Below are 18514 nucleotides of genomic sequence, written 5' to 3' on the forward strand. Positions count from 1 at the left end.
AATAAAAAAAGAAACCTTAACACAAGACTGGTTGTAATGTACTCTCATCCCTAAGGTTTAAGGTTTAAAATATACAAATAAAAGGAGGATAACATGTAACTCAGGTACATTCTATAAAAGTGATGGTCATGAAGGATAAATTGACAGTATTTTAAAACAGGTATCATTTTGGATACAGAGGGGTCCCAATTCCTCTCCTCTTTCTTAGTTTCTACAGACAAAAGTTTGAGCCTACATCCTGGTTTAGGTATGTTTGCACATCAATTCGGGTGAAGCACACACAGTAATACTTCAGGAAACCCAGGTGCTAAACACCAGCAATCTGAAAACTACATCTTTGTCCCTTTCTGTCCCCAAGGGACTGGAGGAAGGCTGGGAAGAACACACATACCCACTTCTCCAAGAAAGGCAGGTGAGGGGGAGTACCTGTGCCACACCAAGACTCTGAGGTGAAGGCAAGTGACTCATCTCACCTCATGAGCATGCCATTCCAGTGAAGATGGCTGAAAAAAGAAGCATTGTTGCTCCCCAAGAGTTGAGGCAGGAAGGGGTGGAATGAAGGCTCAGAAGAAACAAACACACACACACACACACCTTTCTCAAGTGAGAAGGGATTAGAAGCTCCCAAGTCCTTCCCAATAATCTAGACAACATAGAGGGCACAAGATTACCACGCCAACATTACCAAGAAGGATAGTGGAACTGGGTAATTGATGCTGCTGTGGGCTCACTCCCAAAGATTCTGGGAAGCCCAGGACCCTTCCAAAAATGACAGAAAATTGAGGAAAGGGGGGTTCAAAAAGTAGAGTTGCCAGGCTTGAGTTCCCTGTCCCTCAATGGCTGGAGAGCTGCCTGCCAGTAGGTCTGACTTTCTTGGAGGTGAGTGAGGGCCCCACAACTTCATCCGAGGGTGCACCACATTCTGGGAGAGGCATAAACACTCACTTCTCTTCCTGGTCGTTTTTGGCTGCTGCTGTATGGAGCATCCCCAGCCTTGTCACGTCAGCCACTTCAGACTCTGTATTTGTTAATTACCAAGATGGGCCATTTAGTTCTCCTGACCCTTTGATTCACTGAAGTGACCCCTGTGCTTAGAACCCGCACTTTCCAACAAGATCCAGTAATGGGGAGTTAACTTTTTGGATGCTATGGGCATCTTTCATGGCTGGCGCATAGAAAATTTCAGCACACTATATTAAAAGTTCACTGACTCTTTAATTCTGGCACTTTTAAGTGCCATTTCAGTTCAAAATTAGATTTATGAGAAAGCTATCTGCACTATTCCCTCTATAGTTTTTTCAAGAACTACATGAAACATCCCTTCAGATGGGCCTGAATGTTGGGTGGTCCTAACAAGGCTAGAGCGTCACATGCTGTGGTGAAGGATGAAGATGCTTTATTTTTCTGGTTTGCATCACCTACTATGTTTTCAGCATACAAAGAAACTGTTTCCTCACCAGCCGCTTGGTTTAAAGGGAACGTTGATCACATGCAAAACCTTTTAGCCCTTTGCTTTATTTTAGTTTTGTAAAAGGTAAAATGCTTTATTTACTCAGCCTAAGGTAAATATGCAGCCCCTAAATAAAAAAAAAAAAAAAAAAAAAAGAGTTAGTGAAACACATGTTAAAAAAAGCTAATTAGATTAGAGGGGATATTTTAGCCCTTTTGCTTTCTGCAGGCTATGGAAGCAGGTTTAACAAGGTTAGTTGTTTTTCATCTATAGCCTAAAGAAGGTTCAGAACTGAAATATCCCCTCAAGCCCTTTTGTAAAGGTCTGCCATGTATTTTAGAATCTCTGTCCCTGTTTTTCTTTGTAGTCTGCCTGTTAATGTAAATCTGTTTCATTGACCACCTATGGAAGCATAAAGCTTGCCCGATGAAGCTTTTGCTGATTTACGTATATATATTTTTATATTATACCATATCCTCATGCAGACAATTGGATGCCTTTTAAATCTAGGGATGCAGAGAAAATGTTGAACACTGAGTTGGATTCTCTATTGACATTTGGTCTCTGCTTGTAACTTGGGAAGAAAAGGCACCATATAAGAAAATTCCCTGACTATAAGGCACTCTCTGTTTGTGTGTATATGCCAGATTTAGGCCCTGCATCTGCAATGGCAAAACTCCTACTGACTTCAGTAAACCCTGAATTTTACCCATAGAGATTTAATAAATATTACATAGGATGCACACACCACATTATGTTTTGGATTTGCTGAAGTCTAGGGATGTGCATACCTAGCACCAGGTTATTAACTGCCCTTGCCAAAGCAGAGGTGTCTTTTTTCCCCCCTCCATACTACTCATAATTGGGATATATTTCAGTTCATGGCTTATATACATTAATGGGACAAGATAAATATGTAATTTATGCAACAGAACTATTTGTTAAAATTACTTTCACATAAGTTTGTATGTAAGCACTTCATGTACAGGTCTCCAATAAGAGTCGGTTTCAATGAGAACTGTGTAGATAAAGTGTAACCCACACACCTGTGCTACGTCTACACTGTCTCATTTTGGCGGAAGAGGCGATGCAAATGAAGCGCTCATTAGCAACTTCTCGTGCTTCATTTGTATATTTTCTTCCGATGTTTTTTGCGAAGAGGTTTTTGCACAGAAAAAAAGCAGTATAGACAGGTCCATTTTGCGCAAAAAAAACCCTTTTGCGCAAGAACCTGTAAACCTCATTTTTTGAAGAATAAGGGTTCTTGCGCAAAAGGGTTTTTTTTGCGCAAAACGGACCCGTCTACACTGCTTTTTTTGGTGCAAAAACTTCTTCCGCAAAAAAGCATCGGAAGAGAATATGCAAATGAAGCATGAGAAGTTGCTAATGAGTGCTTCGTTTGCACTGCTTCTTCCACAAAAAAGAGGCAGTGTAGACGTAGCGCTAGTGTGGTTCACTGTCCCATGCAGTGGCACCTAGACCACAGCAACAGATAAGACTGTGCCCTCTATAGAATGGGCAGAGAGGTAGCTGGCTTTTAGCTCAAAGGGGTTTTATAAGGGCTTTTAGCTCCTATACAAAGCTCCAGAGGTCCCAAGTTCAAATCTGTCTGATGGTGGTTACAGAAGCAGTGCCCTGATCAGGTCCATTATTTTGGTGTTAGCCTACCGCAAAGTTAAGTTATGGTATGATTCAAGACTTAGTGGCTTGTTCTAAATTTTCCCATGGCATCATATGGAAAGCAGGTTTATTTTATAAGAAGATCCTTTTTGTTATAAAAACAGAGAAATAATAGGTAAATAAAGGGTTGGCATTGGGGGGAGAATATGAAAACTTAAGTGTGAACTTACCTTTAATTCACACATTTAGAAATTCTGATCCACTTTAATTACAAACTTTATGGGAGGATAAAAGCTGAACAAGTTACTTACATTTCAGTATACCTGTGTAAGGTACAGCCCTCATTTGATTAGTTGGAGGCTGGATCAGGCTAATAGCTGGCAGTGTTTCTTGTTTTAGTGGAAATACCTCTGGATTGGATTAGCATCATCCCAAATTCTGTCCCAATATCCCCAACAGTGCTAGCTGGGAATCTACACATAGCTAAAATCTGAGGGATTTTAATTTAGGAAAAAATCCAACAGTGATAACTCATAGAATGCCAGGGAAAAAAAACTACAACACAGTGTTTCGCCAGGCTGCAGAAACCCAGGATTAAACATTGCCACCTTCTCCCCAAATTTTAAATTTGATGAAATTTAAATTAGATTTCACTAGATGAAAGCTCGGGAGGCCTTCACTATCTAGGCACACTGCTTAGAACTGTGCAAAGGTAAGGCAGAATGTTAGTATGTAAGGACTTCGCTGTAACAGCACATGCATGATGCCAAGAAAACTAAACACAAAAAAACCAGTGTGTCTTGATTTCACCAGGGATAATTCTGGGCCAAATTCAGCTCTGGTTTAAGAACATACAATTCCATTGAAATCAATGGAGTCTGAATTTGGCCCTAAATATTTGTTAAACATATGTAACCCCTATGATTCCATAGATATAAAGGCTGATTTTGTAAAGGGAACTCTCATACTAATCAAAAGGAAAGAGAAAACCCCCCACCTGTTTAAACTCTTAATTAGGCATAGATATAGCACATCCACAATGAACTTAATTAAAACAAGTTTACTTTCAGATATGCTCTTTACATTCTGGGATATAATTTCAGTCTCCTAAAACTTAATTAGCTAAATATACAATGTAACCTTCCATCTGGTATAGTAATTTAACTGGAATAATTGTACACCACCATAACTCAACAAGACACTGAGGAAAAGCACTGAAATGCTATTTCCTTTCCTTTGGAAGAGAATTATGTACAATTTCAGCATGCTTTGCATTTCTAACAGTTACAGCCAAGAGGGAGGTATCACTCTCATTTATATTACTTTCCCATGAGAAAATCAATAGCAAAGTATAAAGCTGGTGCCCGTTATTCATGAGCAACTCTCTAATGCTTACGTGGCATTAGCCAGAACATATTATTGGGCAGCTAAAACCTTTAATTAGAGTTGTGGGTTTGAACAGATTTTCATTGAAACTATGTTTTGTAGGAGCTTGGAGAAGTAAAATCTTTACTAACATGTCCCATTTTGGAGGATCTGATTATTATGTGACTTCCAGTATTCAGCTCTCTCCCCCTTGTCTACTTTCCATGTTTTAATTTGTTTCCCCTAGTTTTCAACCTCTCTCTGCCACTAGTACAGTAGTGATGAAATCCTGGCTCTACTGAAAAAAGAGATTTTTGCCACCAAATTTTATGTGGTCAGTATTTCAGCCCCTCATATTTTTACTTTCTGGGAACTCTCATATTTGTAGGAAATAATTTTTTAAAAGCCAAAGAAAGCTTTAGAAGCTTATGTTTCACTCATTTTCCATAGCATTTGTGCTCCTAAATTCCTAAGGCACTTTGGAAAATCATAAACTACATGTATGTATTATTCAATCTATTCTACACTCCTTATGCAAGCAAGCTTCGCCTTGGCTTTAAAGGGATCTTTACCTAAGTCAAACGAACAGAGAAAGGGATCCAATGTCTACCACTCACTTTTTAATAAGATGATGGAACATTTTCATATGTGGAAGCCTTTTTGGAAAGTTTTCTGTGCAACAAAATCTGCATGTATCTATGAAACAATTCACAAATGTAAAATACATAGAGTGCAGTTTTGACTTTTTTTCTGCTTTGTAAACTAACTAGTGCAAGCTCAGAGAAGAGTTAATAAAAAGCTTACAGGTCAGGGAGGACTGATTTAAAAAAAAATTATTGTGAATATATTGCCATTTTTTTCATATAGGTCATTAGAAACATGGTAACGCCATTTCCTTTGCTGAGCAACTTACAATTTAAGGACCTGATCTTGCTGATGCTTATCGACGTGCTAATTCTATTCATGAGACGTCTAACTGACATCAGTGATTATGTGAATAAGGGTAACCACATGCATAAGTGCTGATCATGCATTGGAGTTTAAATTAGATAATCACTCAAAATACATTGTTAACTGATAATTCAAGTTTCTCATGTGTATTTCCTATTGACTCAATCACTGAAAATCACCTGAGTCATATTGAAGCAGGGATGTAAAATCATATTTAATTGGCTTACCATATTAAAGAGAGGGGAGCGGGAGGGCCACTCCAACCTGTTCTGAGCAGCTCCTGCCAGTGCCCTCTCCTTCCACCCCAGCGGCAGACCGGGGCTGCACCTGTGTCTTGATTAAGCCCTCACATGCCTATATCGAAGCCACCCTCCTTTCACAGGACTTACCATTCAAACACCACAAAATTCACAGTATTCACAAGACAGAAAATGAAGGAAGCAAAGGGAGCATGAAGAAGAATGTAAGGGTACGTCTATACAGCAGTGTTACTTTGGAATAACTAACGTTATTCTGAAATAACTTAGTCCATGTCCACACAAAATGTTTAAGATAATCTTTCACAGACAGGGATGAACTAATGGTGAACTATGGTTTGATCTTGCTGGACTTTAAGTATAGATCAAATCTTAATAGAGCAAGTTCTTTCTGTCAAGCTCTCTTTAGGTTTATTTTATCTCTTATTGCTATTTTGTGTTAGATTATGTTGCAGTGCTTTACTTTTTACTCGGACTAAACTGCAGGAGCACAACATTTACAACTCTAACTCGGGGAGCTACAGAATACCAATAGTACCAGTATTAGTTTTCTTCAGAGCTATTGAGCTCTGGTACAAATTGATTGCAATTTTCCTCTTGACTGTTCATTAAATAAATCAGGAAGAAGCTGTTAACATGAGTTTGCTTCAGATTCATTCTTTAATTAAAAGTGAAAGTCTCCTCTGTTTCTCTAACCTATTATTACTAATTATGCCTCCAAACTTATCAATAGAGACTTTAAGAAGGTGAAAAAAAATCCACTTAGTAATTAGTTGTTACAGGAGAAGAGTCTAGAAGCAAATGGCCTGAGAATCAGGAGACTTGACTTTTATTCCCAGCTCTGCCAAAAACTTCCTGTGTTGTCTTGGGCAAATCAGTTAGGGCAAAATTCTCAAGAGTGTCTGCTAAATTTGGCAGCCAGTTTTGGGGAGCTCTGGATTGTCAGAATCTCTGGTCACAAATAAGTCAAATCACAAATAAGAAGTATGCTACCTTTGCTTTATTTTCATTGTTTAACAACCCATATGACCTTGCCATTTAAGAATACCTACACTGTCCTCCCTCCTAGAATTCTGATAACTGAAGATGTGGGCCCTTTGTAGGCGTTTTTTAATGGAAGGTTTGCAGCTAGGAAACCCACAAGAAACTTATAGTGTTTTGGAATACTTTTACTTCAGGGAGGGGGTCTCTTCCTAAAAAATGTAGACAGAAGCAGAATGAGCCAGGGAGGAGAGGAAGAGAAAGCCTCTTACATGAAATACTTTTCTTCCCTGCTGCAGTCACTCCTGAAGATTAGTGAATCCATAAGCACTGAAGAAATCATAGTAAGAACCAAGTTTAATTACTTTCTTAAAAAATACATGTATTGAGTTCTGATATAGAAATCTTCTACCAGGTCACAATAAAGCCAGGTCCCCCATACTAATCAAGCTGATCTAATGTGGTCCCATTGTTTTTTATTTGGAGCTTCACTGTACATAGCACACCTCTCCTCTCATTTACCACACATGAACTCTTTGCTTTATACTATGTTTTTATTTTCCAGTGTGAAATAATAGAAGCCAATACCAAAACAGCACCTTGTACTATTATTAACTAAATAAACTGTGAGTTTTGTCTATGCACACTTCAAATATTTGGCCTATGAACTAGAAACATGTTCTTAGATGGTACTAAACCACAGATGAAGGTTTGCAGTTAAGTCCACTAACAAAGTGAAGCAGGGATGGGCAATAAGCGGCCTGTGGGTAGGATGTTGTTCTTCAGGGTGTGACGTTATCAAATTAAACTATGACAATTCAAATCATTGTTGCAATCACTGTTATAGGTTTGCAACAAATCTTGTACAAAGTGGACCAAATGAGGTGTCTATGAAAAGCTTACGATTTGCTGGTTCTGTTTATGCTATTTGTATGCATGTATTGTATTTATATTGAAATTATGAATATTAGCTATATACTAGTATTTCAGATGTTTGATTCTGGTAGAGATCAAGAGGAGGTTGGCCAGAGTATTTTGAAAGGACCACTCGTCCTCTCTTTCTTTCTTTTTATAAATAAACATTTAGATTTTACCATCAGTTTGCTTTTTGGATAAGATCTGAGGTATATATTCACCTTGGAATGTGAAATCATTTGGGATCAGAAGAATCTTTTCATTTGGTGAGATTGGTTTTCATAACAGGAAACTTGGAAATGGCAGAGGTGGTTAATGACTTCTTTGTTTCGGTTTTCATCAAGAAGATGAATGATGATGGGATGCCTAACACAGAGAATGCTAGTGCAAATGGGGTAGGTTTAGAAGATAAAATAAAAGAACAAGTTAAAAATTACTTAGAAAAGTTAGATGTCTGCAAGTTTCCAGGGCCTGATGAAATGCATCCTAAAATACTCAAGGAGCTCATAGAGGAGGTATCTGGACCTTTAGCTATCATCTTTGAAAAATCATGGAAGTGGGGAGAGATTCCAGAAGACTGGAAAAGGGCAAATATAGTGCCCATCTATAAAAAGGGAAATAAGAACAACTCAGGAAACTACAGAGCAGTTAGTTTAACTTCTGTGCCAAGGAAGATAATGGAGCAAGTAATAAGGAATTCATCTGCACACATCTAGAATAAGGTGATAGGCAACAGTCAGCATGGATTTGTAAAGAACAAATCCTGTCAAACCAATCTGATAGTTTTCTTGAATAGGATAAAAAGTTTTGTGGATAAGGAAGAAGCGGTGGATGTGGTATACTTAGACTTTAGTAAGGCATTTGACACGGTCTAGCATGACCTCCTTATCAATAAACTAGGGAAATACAACATATATGGGGCTACTGTAGGGTGAGTACATAACTGGCTGGATAACTGTTCTCAGAGAGTAGTTATTAACTGTTCACAATCAGGCTGGAAGGACCTAAGTGGGGTTCCGCAGGGGTCTGTTTTGGGGCTGGTTCTGTTCAATATCTTCATCAATGATTTAGATGATTGCATAGAGAGTATGCTTATTAAGTTTGTAGATGATACCAAGCTTGGCGGGGTTGCAAATGCTTTAGAGAAATGGTCTGAGGAAAACCAGGAAGAAGTTTAATAAGGACAAATGCAAAGTATTCCACTTAGGAAGGAACAATCCATCTCAAACATAGAATGGGAAGTGATTGTCTAGGAAGGCGTACTGCAAAAAGGGATTTAGGGGTCATAGTGGACCACAAGTTAAACATGAGTCAACAGTGTGATACTGTTGCAAAACAAGCAAACATGATTCTGGGATGCATTAACAAGAGTGTTGTGAACAAGACACGAGAAATCATTCTTCCAAACTACTCTGCACTGATTTGGCCTCAACTGGAAATTGTGTCCAGTTCTGAGCACCACATTTCAAGAAAGATTGGAGAAACTGGAGAAGGTCCAGAGAAGAGCAGTGCTTTTTTTGTGACAGTACGCACCGGAACGGCATACTGGCACCTTTTTATGGGAGCACTCGCGCCATGCTGCTTTCCCCCTGCACAGCCCCCTGCCGGCCTTGGGAGCACTCGCGCTGCACCACTTTCCCCCAGCACAGCCCCCAGCCTGACTAACTCCTTCTGCGGAAACAGCAAGATGAAAAATTGACATGATATACAAAGAAGGGTGGGAGATTCATTTTTTAAAATTTGACTCAAGAAATGAGTACTGACACTTTTTTTTTTAAACACAAAAATAGCTCTGGAGAAGAGCAACAAAAATGATTAAAGGTCTAGAAAACACGACCTATGAGGGAAGACTAAAAGAACTGGGATTGTTTAGTTTAGAAAAGAGATGACTGAGAAGGGACATAATAGCAGTTTTCAAGTATCTAAAAGAGTGTTATAAGGAAGAGGGAGAAAAATAGTTCTCCTTGGCCTCTGAGGATAGGACAAGAAGGAATTGCCTTAAATTGCAGCAAGGGAGATTTAGGTTGGACATCAGGAAAAACATCCTGCCTCTGATGGTGGTTAAACACTGGAATAAATTACCTAGGGGGGTTTGTGGAATCTCCCTCACTGCAGATATTTAAGAACAGGTTAGACAGACACCTCTCAGACAGTGCTTGGTCCTGCCGGGAGGGCAGGGGATTTTACTTGATGGCCTCTCGAGGTCCCTTCCAGTTCTAGTGTTCTATGATTCTATAACCTCTCATCTGTATAAGGCGTGGGACTGCTGGTGGAACAGGAAAACAGAGAATCTTAGGGAATGCTTGTATGGTTTCTTGCTAGCCAGTGAGGTGAACAGGAGTTCTCTTTGTGACTGGTTTGGTGCCTTATAGTGGAGGATCCTAGTCTTGGGCTATAAGTAGCCGTGTCCTGAAGCAATTGATACTCTCAGCAGTGTCCTCCAGAACCCCAGTATTGCACAGAGTTAGCTCCTGGCAGGCTGCCAGATGTTTTATTTACCTTCATTTCCTGTTGGCCACGGGTTGTTGTTCCCACCTAAAGGGAGCTTCCAGAAGCAGCGGCCCAGCCTGTGCCACTTCCCACAGCCGGGAATGGCAAACCATTGACAATGGGACTCACAGATAAACAAAACATCTGGCAGCTCACTAGAGCCTAACCCTGGAGAGCCGCATCTGGCCCATGGGCCACTTATTGCCCACCTCTGCACTAAGTACCCAGAATCTAGAAATGCGCGTCTTGGTCAGTAGTGCTGGATTTCAGTGTATGCTTCAGGCATGTGTGCAGTAGTTTTCAACCTTTTTTCACTGGTGGACCTCTGAAACATTTTGAATGGAGGTGCAAACCCCTTTGGAAATCTTAGACATAGTTTGTGCACCCCCAAGCTCTGAAACCACAGACTGAAAAACAGTGTTCTGTGGTAATAACAACCTTTCATGTACCCCTTAGACATAGTTTGCGGACCCCCAGAGGTACGTGGACCACAGATTGAAAACCACTACTGTAGAGCTATTAACTTTCAATTTATGCACAGTATGAGCAAAATAACCTCCAAAACATTAGTCTTCAACACTGGCTGGGATTCAGGAGAAACCCAGATTGTTTATCACTCTAGCGAACTGCAAACATTACCTTCAGTAATAATTTCAAGGATAGCGCTATAATTAACAGGTTATAGGAGCAATGCATAATTTAAATATGAAAGTAACAGGTGAGAAGCTTCTAGTACAATGTTGCAATATAAAAGGTATTCAAAAGTCTAGTCTTTTGATTGCCAGATTAGGACTCCAACCCATGGCATTGTCCTTTGGAATTTCTTCCAACGAATGCCAAGAAATGATGCAAAATGAAGGCAGAGGTTCCATCTACGAGCAATGTTTAAAAAGGCACATGGCTTTAGTTAAAACAGAGGGCTAATCTTCATTTGGAATTTACTGGCTTTTGCTGGTTTGCATCAATACTAGAGCATAGAAAGTGAAACGTTACAGTTCCAAGAAAATGCAAAATGTTCTGGCTTTGTGCCAGGACATTTTTGTATTGTTTCAACAAGGTGAAAAGTAAGTTTTGTTAGAGAACAGCTCCTCTCACATGAAACCCATCTGGTTTGTTACATTTTTACTCTGATTCCTTTAAGGGAGCCTAGTCTAAAGATAACATGGCTCCCTGTTAGAACTACAGAGTTATGGAGTCCAACACCAAATAGCTCTGATATAGACACCTTAACACATAGACAGATTTTCAAAATAAATCAGCTCTCTTTAGGTCACCTAACATTCACCTGACTTCCAAAAGTGTTCCGTACTGAACAGCTTCCAATGAGTGGAATTTTCAAAAGCATCCAAGTGATTTAGGAGCGTAAGTCCCACTAAAAATCAATGGGACTTGTGCTGCTAAATCAGGTAGGTGCTTTTGAGAATCCCCACACTAACTATAATGGGAACTGTTGGTCTCTGAACACTTTTAAAATTTGACCCAAATTCTGCTCTCGGTAATGCAGGTGTAGCTCCTTTATATGTTAAATCTACATCCGTGTTTCTAGCAAAGCAATGGTGTCCCCATTCTTCCTCCTGCTCAGCTCCTTCTTGAGCCTGTCAACCAAAAGCCTATCACCTGGACACAAAGACTTTTTACAAAGTGATCACTTCATATCTGACCTCTCAGTCCTCGTTCTCAGAGGAAACTTGCACAAGACCTTCAAAAGAAGAGCCTGGCAATTTAAATTCATGAGTCTGGATACCAAATAGGGATGTTAAATTTTGAGTAATTGACTAATTGAATAGTTGATGCATTTTGCATCAACTATTCGATTAGTCGATAGGGCACCTCCACCTTTGAAGTGTAGCAACAGCCCTACTGCTGTTGTACACTTCAAAGGTGAAAGCATCATGTGGAGCCTGGGGTCAACTGCCACTTTGAAATGCCGCAGGGAGCCTGTGGAACTCCAACTGGCCCTGGACTGCCTGCAGCGTTTCAAAGTGGCAGTGCCGCATGGAGCCAAGGGTCTGGGCCCAGGCTCCATAAAGCACTGCCGCTTTGAAGTACCCCTTCTTCTCTTCCCCCCTTGCTGCCTCTTTCTGATAGAGGCAGCAAGGGGCAGGGAGTGATTAGTCACCTAGCCTGTCGACTATCATCGGATTGTGGACTAGTCATTCACATCCTTAATACTAAAAGCCATAGACTTAACAGAAGCGCTGGTTTCATGCCTCATTACAACAACTTAAAACACACCCTGCTGCTTTCTATCCTCCTTTGTCCGATCTCTGCCTTAGTGTTAATTGCCCACTTCATTTAAAAAAAAACAGTAAGGAGTCCTGTGGCACCTTGAAGACTAACAAATTTACTTGGGCATAAGCTTTTATGGGCTGGAAACTACTTCATCAGATACATGAAGTGGAAACTTCAGTTTGGCAGGTATATATACACATTCAAAAATGGGTGTGTTACATTAATATGCGGAGGACCAGTGCTAATGGCCAATTCCCAACAGCTGTTGAAAAGGTCTGAATGCCAAAAAAGGGCAAAAAATTACTTTTGTAGAGAGCTAGATGCTTTCACTCTCTATTCAGACTTAGACTGATAACGTCATGTTTGCCCATGAAAACTTACGGTCAAATAAATTTGTCAGTCTTCAAGGTGCCACAGGACTCCTTGTTTTTGCTGAAATTTGTCACTTCATTTCAAGTTCTCGTCTATAACATATATGAACCTCTTGGCTACGTCTACATTGGCAAGATTTTGCGAAATACTTTTAATGCAAGAGTTTTTGTGTTCAAGTATTTGCGCAAGAGAGCTCTGGTGGCCATTTTAGCCATCGGACTTTCTTGTGCAAGAAATTAACATTGCCTGTCTACACTGGCCTCTTGTGCAAGAACAGTTGCGCAAGAGGGCTTATCCCTGAGTGGGAGCATCAGAGTATTTGCGCAAGAAGCACTGATTTTATACATTAGAACGACAGTGTTCTTGCACAAGTATTCATGGCTAATGTAGACAGGTGGCAATCTTACCAATGTAGACACAGCCATGATGTTTAAGAATCTGTCCCATGTTGTATTTGGATTTGAACTCTGATTTGACCTGAGGAAGAGCCCAATAAAGCTCGAAATCTTATCCTTTCCATCAACAGAAGTTTAGTCCAATAAAAGGCATAAGAACGGCCATACTGGGTCAGATCAATGGTCTATCTAGCCCAGTATCCTGTCTGCTGACAGTGGCCAAGCCCAGATGCCCCAGAGGGAGGGAACACAACAGGTAATCCTCACGTGATCCCTCTCTTGTCATCCATTTCTAGACAAACAGAGGCTAGGGACACCATTCCTATCCATCCTTGCTAATAGCCACTGATAGACCTAATCTCCATGAATCTCACCCACCTTGCAACACAGCTACACCATGGCAAACAACAAAAAGCCGGTGAAAGCCAACATGTAAGGAGCTGCAATCCTTGGCCTAAAGCCCCAAAACTAGTATAAAACCCCTGTGCACTAGAATTGCACCAAGTCAACTTATATACAGGTCTCTCTGCACCCTCTTAGAAGGAAATAATACATGGGCTCACAGTCCCTGCAGTGGTGTGATTACTTTGGAATCTCATGAAAAGTATGTAAATATCAAGACCTGCTACCTAATTAACTATAATATCCAGTTCTTCTGTTTTTGAGGGGCTTGTAGGCAGAATCTGAGTAGAGTACCTTCCCTTTACAGTCGGACCTTTGAATACACTTGACCAGATTTAATAGCAAGATGCCATTTCCCCATGATGACAATGGCAGGATGGAGAAAGAAAGGTTGGGAAAATATTCTGCTGAAATAAAAAGAAGGAAAACTTAATGCCTTATGTTAGGTTTCTTTCTGAACACTGTGTTTCTTATTCACCATTTAACTGTTGAGATAGAAGCAAAACTGAACAATTCTAATTCCTATTCACTGAATCCAAACTAACCAATATAATCAAAACATTCTTTGAGGCCACCATATAAATGTAGAGAAGAGAAAGATACCTCTTGCCTTCATAACTTGGGAAACAAATCAGAACTATTATTAAAAACTAACCCTAAATTTGGGTTTTAGGTATCCTGTTCTTAAGGGTCAACAAAATGTAAAGGCTCATTTTCATAGTAATTGCTGACTGCATGCAGGTTCAGAATCTCAGAATTATACTAAAAGCCAGTGGCAACAAGCATTCATAGCCACAGGAAAAGGGGGAAAAAAGGTTCACCCTTGTGGCAAAGGTCAGATTTCTGCAGGCAGAGAGCCTGTCTATATATATGAATGTTCATGGGACATCTTTGTCCGATATAGTCCCATGAGGATGACACAGGCTCCACAATGTCCCCTCTGCCTAAGGGATAGCCCTAGAGCCACCCAGATCAGTTTGGGGTCATTTGACTTGTTCCAGTTCCTGTTGATTTTACTCTGAACCTGGGGAACAATCATCAGCACCTCTGTGGAGCCCTTGCTGAAGATTTAAATTAAGACTCTCCTGCTAATGGAGGTGATTTAATAAGTAAACAAGATACTGATAAGAGTTGCTATATTAGCCGATATTTTGAGCAATCAACTACAGTTCTTTGCTAAGAAATGGCATACTGAACATATCATCTCTGTTTACAAAGTAGAATGTTTAAGTAAAAGTATCATACAACACTGAAGTGACGAAAAGACTGCTACACTAATGAATATATATAATTATTTGTCTATTTATTATATGTATTTTTTAAAGAGTCATACGGTTATGAATTTTATTTGTAACTGATGCATTGCATGCCCAAATATTTGGAATAATGTATGGAAAACATCTGGATTTAATTATATTATAGTCCTCTTATACAGACAATGGGAATTGAATTAAGGAATATTTTGAAACCCCCACAGAGATATAAAAGTATTAACAGCTGCACAAGAACTTTACTGTAACCGTGTTTGAAAATGTTTTGTTTTACAGATCAACAGTCTGACACATCATAAATATCAATCATTCCATTAAAATGTATAGAAATGGGAGAAATATTAAAACCTGCATTTTGAAAAATTCACAGCCTTTTCAAAGGTGCAGACTGTATTCTTTCGTTTTCCAAACAAATGTAAGTAGATAGCAGGTTGGCACAGATAATATATCTTGTACAGTGCTGTTAAGCAAAGAGTTGCATAAGGGTTTATTTTGATGGAACAGCCTGAGTAAGCTTCTTTTATAGGAATGTTATATTACCACCAAAAGCAGACTAAATTATTCAGCCAGAATAAATTAACAGTTTGTTTTTCATTTTTACAAAAAAAAAAAAGCATTAAATTGTTCTTGTGAAAACATTAGGGGATATAACATGAGCTCTAAGTGTCTGTTCTGAAGAAGTACATGTAGATTGGATTTTCTTACTGGATGCTTAAGTTTCAAATGCTGCTTCTCTTCTATGTCAGTAACAGTTCTGCAGTTAGTTTTCAATCTCTCAGTGACTGAAGCAAGGTATTCAAAGGCAGTTAGCACAGCAGGGGGGCAGACTTTCCTCAGAGTGTAACTATATCACTCAACAGCAGACCCATGCAGTAAGGGATCTAATGTTTTCTTTTCTCTTCTCGTTCATGCCCTTAGTGTCTCCCTGCACTTTTGGATGCCAGTCACCACACCAACAACCAGAGGTAAGAGGCACCCAGTTCTTCATCCGCCCCCTCCCCCAAAGCCCTTAAAGCACTCCTTGGTGTGGACAAAGGAAAAATCCAATAGTTCACCTATTGTCAGGAAAAGCAGTTCTGTCACTAAAGCTTGTCTTCTCTGTGAACACTTTCTTCTAAAACATTTCACATTTCTATTTGAAGGATTTTCATGCAGATATATTTAACCTTGGCAACCAGCCAAAGAAAATAGTCTGACACAATAATCATCTACCTGCCCCCAAAAGAAAAAGACCTCAGAAGACCTTAATGTATAATCAGTATATACCATCTGTGATAGAGAGAGAGAGAGAGAGAGAGGGAGAGAGAGAGCTATAAGTGTCAAGTTGAAACCAGAATTAGTATTAGATTTATTAATAATACTGAACAAGTTCCCCAGATATCGGGAAATATTACCAACTACATGTATCAGAACTGGAGTCTGTACTAGCTGCTAGCATTGGGAAATAATGGTTCTTGACACCACAGGGTCAATCTAAATTGGAATATTATACAGTTAGCACCTTTGAACTTTTCCAATGAATCATGCTGAATAGGCTTTGCAGGTTATGATATATACCTTGCTAAGAGACAGCCTGATTAAAAACCCCAAGTGAGGCAGAATTGTGGGGCAGGGGATTAGAATAAACTTCTTTAACTCACCAGTTTTTCGAAGTGGAAAATCATCCTTGGCATCTTGTGCTCCTGGTAAAGTGTATTTGTATGATGGAGAGGCCCCACTCAGGGGTGGAGAGCTTTGATCCAGTGAGGTATGGTGGGCAGCCCTGCAGCAGACACAGAGAGGTCATGAATTAGCAGTAACAAGTGAGGTGAGCAGCAGTAACACTCTACACATGTTGTCCACATGTCTCAGCTGTGTTTATGTTCTTACTCCTCCAAGTGTGCACAAACCACAGGCTCATGTAACCAATTTCACTTTTACAGTAAGTTATGGAACTGCTCAGGATTTCTAAGAATGCCTTTTTTGCACTTATCATAAAAGTCACAAAGGATAAGAGTCATGCTGGCCCAAAGACAGGATCTCCACAAGATTGGGAAACAGAACATTTTAGGTTTTTTTTTAAAAGATGTACCAGCTGAAACAAAGCTATTTGATTCCTTTCTATTAAATACAAATATAAATTAAAAATGACCTTTACTTGCAGTTGTCACTTTTTGTAGGGCAATTACCAAATATTTTGAAGAGGAGGCATTACTCCTCTGGGAAAATATTGATGAATTCACCAGCAGTTGTGAAGGAGACATCAAAACCTTGTCTTTAGTTTGGGCAGCAAGTGAAACTTCAGTACTCTGCAGCATATAAAGTTAATGTCAGCAGTGAAGTTCCACATTGGAGAGCTCTTTCTGACACCAGGGCAATATAAGAAAAACTGTGGGCAGAGACCCTTTTAAATGCTGCTGTGTACCATGTGGCATGCTCCAGGCAGCACTGAGGACTGCCTGGGGGAGCACAATATTGTCTGGGTGAGGCTGAGGGCTGTCTAGCCCCAGCTCTACTCACACCCCCTCCTAGGGGTCTGCTTCTCTTGGAAAGGAGATGGGAGTAGGCTGCTGCATATATTTCTCTATCCAAGCAGACTCGGGAATTATGTTAAAGTCTCTTGGAAACAAGTCACCTATCCTGTTTTCAGATTGTTTTATACTGATGCAGCTGCTTTGATAAGGACAGCAGAAATGACTGGACTGATGTAGTCAAAAAGTGCATTTTTGGATACCTAGGGTCAACAACCTAAAAAAAGAACACTGAAAAAATGTAGGAGATCTTTTACCACTTCTCAATATACTAGAAAAATATTTCTAAAATTCCACAAAACACATTGGACTGGAGAGCAGCATTCCACAGTATCCTTTAACTTCACCTACAATATGATGGTTTTGCATTACAACTGGAGGCTAAAAGAAAGCTGTTTCAGTCTTAATCTGAGTGAATCAAGCATAAAGTCACTCCCAATGGAAAAACAGATCACATTTGCAAGATCTGTTGAGATTTTATATAAATGATACAGCAGCAGAGGTTATAGGAAACTAAAACTTCAGAGAAGTTGAAAAGAAATCTCCACCCCGCCCTTTCTAGAAATGGGATGGCTCACGCTGAGTCTATCAATCTGTTATGCATGTTCTCTATGAGCAGGTGAACCACAAGGCCACAGCAAACTTTCATAACAGGTCTAAAGCCAGGCAAAAATTGGCTTGCACCATTATAAATACTAAACTTGGCCCAAGTTCATAAGCTTTTTAGCCAGCCTGAGTCAGCTTTTGAGTGAACCTGGGAAAATTATAGGTGTGGGTGAAAAACAGATGCATTCACATATTCTGTCTCCAAATGTGATGGTTTTGGCTGAGCTCTGCTTTGAGTTTGATAGGGGATGTGAAACTCAAAAGTGAGATATATGGGACATGACATAAGGAAAAAAAATAGAAACTCTTATGGACTGATATCACTTTGTTTTGAAAAGCTCTGAGTTACATCACTTTGAACAGAGGCTCTCAATACAACTCCATTTGGGAAGAAGTGCTTTTATTTTGTTTATTAATGATCTTGGGTGAATTTTTACCTTGGCCTGGAGACAGGCTCTCAATATTCTCCTGATGCCAACCAGTGTTCCCTGTAAACTGGGCGCTTGTGCAGCTGCTCAGGAGAGAGTCAAATGCTGCTCAGCAAATTAGCAGAGCTCCTAGAGATAGTATTTTTGTTTCTACTGATGGTGCACATTTGCACAGGCCTTGCTGCACATAAAATTTATTCTGCACATGGATGGAAAAGATTAAAGGGAACATTGGTGTCCACCCTTAGCAAGTATATTAATAAAGCATG

At 39.8% G+C, this 18514-nt stretch overlaps 1 protein-coding gene across 6 annotated transcripts in view; it reads right to left on the reverse strand.

The window, feature by feature from the left end:
* The window catches only part of LOC149525420 (histone deacetylase 9), a 408190-nt gene that overhangs the window by 117861 nt on the left and 271815 nt on the right, over positions 1-18514 (reverse strand). For all 6 annotated transcript variants that reach the window (XM_075922253.2, XM_089776663.1, XM_089776664.1 and 3 more), the window contains one exon: positions 16342-16463. In XM_075922253.2, the coding sequence (XP_075778368.2) occupies positions 16342-16463 (122 nt within the window). The remainder of the gene's footprint in view (positions 1-16341; positions 16464-18514) is intronic.

The sequence above is a fragment of the Pelodiscus sinensis genome, chromosome 2 (genome assembly GCF_052426305.1).
Source record: "Pelodiscus sinensis isolate ZL-2025 chromosome 2, ASM5242630v1, whole genome shotgun sequence".
NCBI classification, from domain to species: domain Eukaryota; kingdom Metazoa; phylum Chordata; order Testudines; family Trionychidae; genus Pelodiscus; species Pelodiscus sinensis.